Source organism: Juglans regia, chromosome 7, assembly GCF_001411555.2.
Source record: "Juglans regia cultivar Chandler chromosome 7, Walnut 2.0, whole genome shotgun sequence".
Lineage (NCBI taxonomy): Eukaryota > Viridiplantae > Streptophyta > Magnoliopsida > Fagales > Juglandaceae > Juglans > Juglans regia.
Genome location: NC_049907.1, coordinates 47,832,113 through 47,836,279, shown reverse-complemented (window position 1 = coordinate 47,836,279; position 4,167 = coordinate 47,832,113). Strand labels below are relative to the sequence as shown.

The 4,167-nt window shown below is 36.5% G+C and overlaps 1 protein-coding gene across 1 annotated transcript; it reads left to right on the top strand.

Annotated features, from left to right (window-relative positions):
* The first annotated feature begins 320 nt into the window (after positions 1–320).
* On the top strand, positions 321–3,828 carry LOC118348963 (cyclic nucleotide-gated cation channel beta-1-like). The gene is made up of 3 exons (XM_035691581.1): positions 321–728; positions 2,152–2,370; positions 3,805–3,828. The coding sequence occupies exons 1-3, from the start codon at positions 321–323 to the stop codon at positions 3,826–3,828; spliced, it is 651 nt and encodes a 216-aa protein (XP_035547474.1).
* The last annotated feature ends 339 nt before the right edge of the window (positions 3,829–4,167 follow it).

The following is a 4,167-nucleotide window of genomic DNA, read 5'->3' as shown; positions in this document are numbered from 1 at the left end:
ACAGCAGATGGATTTCAGTAGGGAGAGGTTCTAGGTTAAGTTTCATGACTTACCAATCGTATGTATGAATAAGGAAAGAGGAGAAAAACGAGGTGAGACTGTGGGTAAAGTACTGGAAGTTGAGTCACAGGACGATGGGAGTGGGTGGGGTTCATTTCTAAGGATTTTAATAGAAATAGAGCTTGGGAAACTATTGGCTAGGTGAAGGACTATAGTCTATTGCTATTAAAGGGAGAACTTATTGAGTTCCTCTGAAATTTGAAAAACTTCCACATTTTTGTTTTAAATGTGGCTATATCATCCATGGAGAAGGAGGATGTATGGGGAAGGAGGAGGAAGAGACTCAGTTTGGTACTTGGATGAGGGCATGGATGAGAGCTAAATTTAAGCAGAAAGAGGAGGGTAGAAATGTGAGATGGAAACAAAAAATGATAACAAGAAATGTAGTTGGAGTAAAGGATGAGGAAAAGAATAATAGTGTGAAGGAGAAGGAAGGAAGTCAGAAACAAGATGAAATTCAGAGGGAGGAAGAAATTAATGTAAGAAGTGAGGAGGTGATGAGTAAAAACCAAGATTTTCAAGAAGATGAAAGGGGGAATGCAAAAATGGTTAGTACTGAAACATGGAAGGAAACTACAACAGAAAATCAAGAGAAAAAGAGTGAGGAATCAAGGGAGGAGATGAGTGAAATGGGAGAAAGAATTGATATAAGTGATTGCTTAATGAAGGTAAAAGGAAGAACTATGGGGGTTTGGAATAGGAAAACAAGGGAAAAAAAATTCTATGGTTTCTAACAGTGCTTCTTGCTTATCAAAAAGGCTATTTAGACAAGATGGGAAATGAGAAGTGGTGGAAAGGGAGAGGAAAAAAGCAAAATGTAGTAATAGTGACTTGAAAGAGACACATTGTTTTGGTGGATGCTGGTGGACAGCTCCACCAATCATTATGAAAACACTAAGTTGAAATTGCCGAGGGCTTGGCAACCCTCGAATAGTTCAAGACCTTTGCCATTTGGTAAAGGAGAAGAGGTCAAATGTGGTCTTTTTTATGGAAACAAAATTAAGGAGTGAAAAGTGTGATAGTATAAAAAGAAGGGTGAGAAGTGAGGGGTGTTTTGTAGTAGATCTAGAAGGAAGGAAATGGGGTCTTATGCTTCTATGGGACCAGTCTGTGGAGTTAGAGATATTAAATTACTCAAACAGACACATTAATGCTTGGGTCACAAATGAGGAAGGGAAAGAGATATGGTTGCTAACTAGTTTTTATGGGCAACCAAAAACCAGTTTAAGAGAAGAAGCGTGGAAGTTGGTGGCTTCTCTAAGACCCAATGATGGGGTGGGTTGGTGTGTGGTGGGGGATTTTAAAGAAATCTTAACACATGATGAGAAGGTGGGAGAGAAACAAAGGCAAGAGAAACAAATGAATATGTTCATAAATGTACTAGAAAGGGGAGGCCTTTTTAATATGGGTTGGAGGGGAGACAAAATTACTTGGAGTAACAAGCATGATAGTGAGACTTTCACTAAGGAAATGCTTGATAGGGCAGTAGGCAATTTAAGATGGAAGGAGATTTATAAAGAAGGGTGGGTAGAGGTGTTACAGCAAGATGTTCAGACCATAGACCCCTTTTGCTGAGTATGAAGCAGGTACTTTCAATAACATGGAGGAGGAGAAGGATGTTTAGATATGAGGCTAGATGGACTCTTGAGGAAGGTTGTGAGGAAGTCATAAAAAATGTTTGGACCACGAGGCAAGTAGGGGGAGATTTAGCCAAGTCACTTCAGAAGTTGCTGGAGGACAGCAAAGGAGCATTTGTTAAATGGAACAAGCATTTAGAGAATGACAAGGGCAAAATATTGAAAGAAAAAACATAATTGTTGAAAAACTTACAGATGAATGAAAGGAATCATAATATGGTGGAGATTAAAAAGCTTCAAAATGAGATAAGGGTCTCTCTTGAAATGGAGGATTTGAAGTGGAGGCAAAGAGCAAAGCTGGATTGGTATCAACTGGGTGATCGTAATACAAAGTTTTTTCACAGTTGTGCCAACCAAAGGAGGAAAAAGAACTGGATAGACAGATTCTTGATGAACAAGATAAGATGCAGAGCCTGAAATGATAGACAAGCTTTTTAATGAATATTTCCATAAGCTATTCAAATCCACAACCCCAAGTGATGGGGATATTGAAGCTTGTTTGCAGGCAGTGGCTCCTTGTGTAACAGAAGAAATGAATGACAATTTGTCCATGCCTTTCTGTAGAGATGAAGTTGAGGAAGCTCCCAAACACATGGCCCCTTTGAAGTCACTTGGACCAGATAGCTTTGGGGCTTACTTTTTTCAAAAGCATTGGCAGATTGTTGGTGATGAGGTGAGCAAACAGTACTAGCATGGTTTAATGGTAACTCCCTTACACCTTCTATGAATCATACATACGTAGCTCTAATTCCTAAAGTTAAGGAACCTAAGAAGGCCAGTGATTTTAGGCCAATTAGCCTTTATAATGTTGGCTATAAGTTGATGTCAAAAGTGATGGCAAATAGACTAAAATTTTTTTTGAATGAAATAGTTTCACCCAATCAAAGTGCCTTCATTCCAGGAAGGCTAATAACAGACAACATAATGGTGGCATATGAGGTTTTGCATACCATGAAAGCAAGAAAAAAATGCAGATTGGGTAATATGGCCATCAAGCTTGATATGTTTAAAGCATACGACATAATTGAATGAAGTTTTTTGGAAGGAATGATGGAAAGGATGGGTTTCTGCAGGAAATGGATTGATCTTGTTATGAAGTGTGTCTCCACTATTGGTTATGCTGCTCTTATTAATGGTAAACCAAGTTCTAAGATCCAACCATCAAGAGGACTAAGGCAGGGTGACCCTTGGTTAGTTTTTAAACAAGGAAAAAACATCAGTGTTTTTTAGCTCCAACTCGAAGGGTGAGGATAAAGAGAAGATAATGGAGTTAGGGGGAGCAGTTATAAAGGGCAGCTATGAAAAGTATCTAGGTTTACCCTCTGCAGTTGGAAAATCCAAATACAACACCTTTAGAAGCATAAAAGAAAGGGTGTCGAAGAAGATTAATAATTGAAAAAATGCATTTATGTCAGCAACTGATAAGGAGGTAATGATTAAGGCAGTCTTAGAGCATTAGCATTGGTCTATGCATATGCATATGCAAAGTTATATTTGCATAATATGGCCCTAAAATTCTCCACATTGGCTTATGCATATCCAAATATTTAGCTACCTATGAATAGTACTTATCCAAATTTGGATAACCACTATTCACTCTACAAATCATATTTTAATAATTATTTATCTCTCCTCCCACTCTCTCTCACACAATCCTTTCATTTTCTCCCTCCTTCAACAACAAAACAAACATTCACTTGCACATTCATTTTATTATTATAATATATTATATTTTTTTCATTTTATTATATTTTTAATATATTATTATTAAAAAATTATATTTTTTATTATTACATTTGTATCATTAATGTCAAATGTATGTAGTGGATATTAATTGTAAAATATATAAAAAAAAATTGATTTTAGCAAAAAAGTAATAATAATAAAATAATAATATTTTATTATTATTTTGTTTCAAATATGCATAAGCCAATGTGGGAATTTTGCTTGAATGACAAAGTGAATATGCAAAAGAGGTAATTTTGCATATGCATATGCATAAACCAATGCTAATGCTCTTATAAGCAATACCAACTTACACTATGAGTGTTTTTAAACTCCAAAAAAACCTTTGTAAGGTGTTAAATTCTCTAATGGCCAATTTCAGGTGGGGAAATTAGAGGACAAGTAGTTGTTTGCACTGGTGCAGTTGGGAAAAATTAGGGACTTCTAAGGCTAAAGGAGGGTTGGGTTTCAAAGACATAGAGTCATTCAACATAACTCTATTAGCTAAACAAGGGTAGAGATTTTTACAGGACTCGAGGAGCATGGCAGCTGTTGGTGAACAAAGAACCCTTGTTTTTTATCCTGCAACAGCAGAAGGTTATGCACTAAGGAAAGCTATGGAATTTTTTAGAGACCTTAATTTTCGTAGAGTTGTTTTTGAAGGGGATGCTCAAGTCATCATGAATGCTGTCAATGAAGAAAAATAAGATTTTTCCAGTTATGAATGTGTCATTGAAAATACTAA

Excerpts from the sequence above, each read along its gene's own strand:
- LOC118348963 (XM_035691581.1), top strand. The coding sequence starts at position 321 with ATGGGGAAGGAGGAGGAAGAGACTCAGTTTGGTACTTGGATGAGGGCA. Across the intron at positions 729-2,151 it reads TAAGTGATTGCTTAATGAAG|CTATTCAAATCCACAACCCC; the intron begins GTAAAAGGAAGA and ends TATTTCCATAAG. Across the intron at positions 2,371-3,804 it reads GGCAGATTGTTGGTGATGAG|GTGGGGAAATTAGAGGACAA; the intron begins GTGAGCAAACAG and ends GGCCAATTTCAG.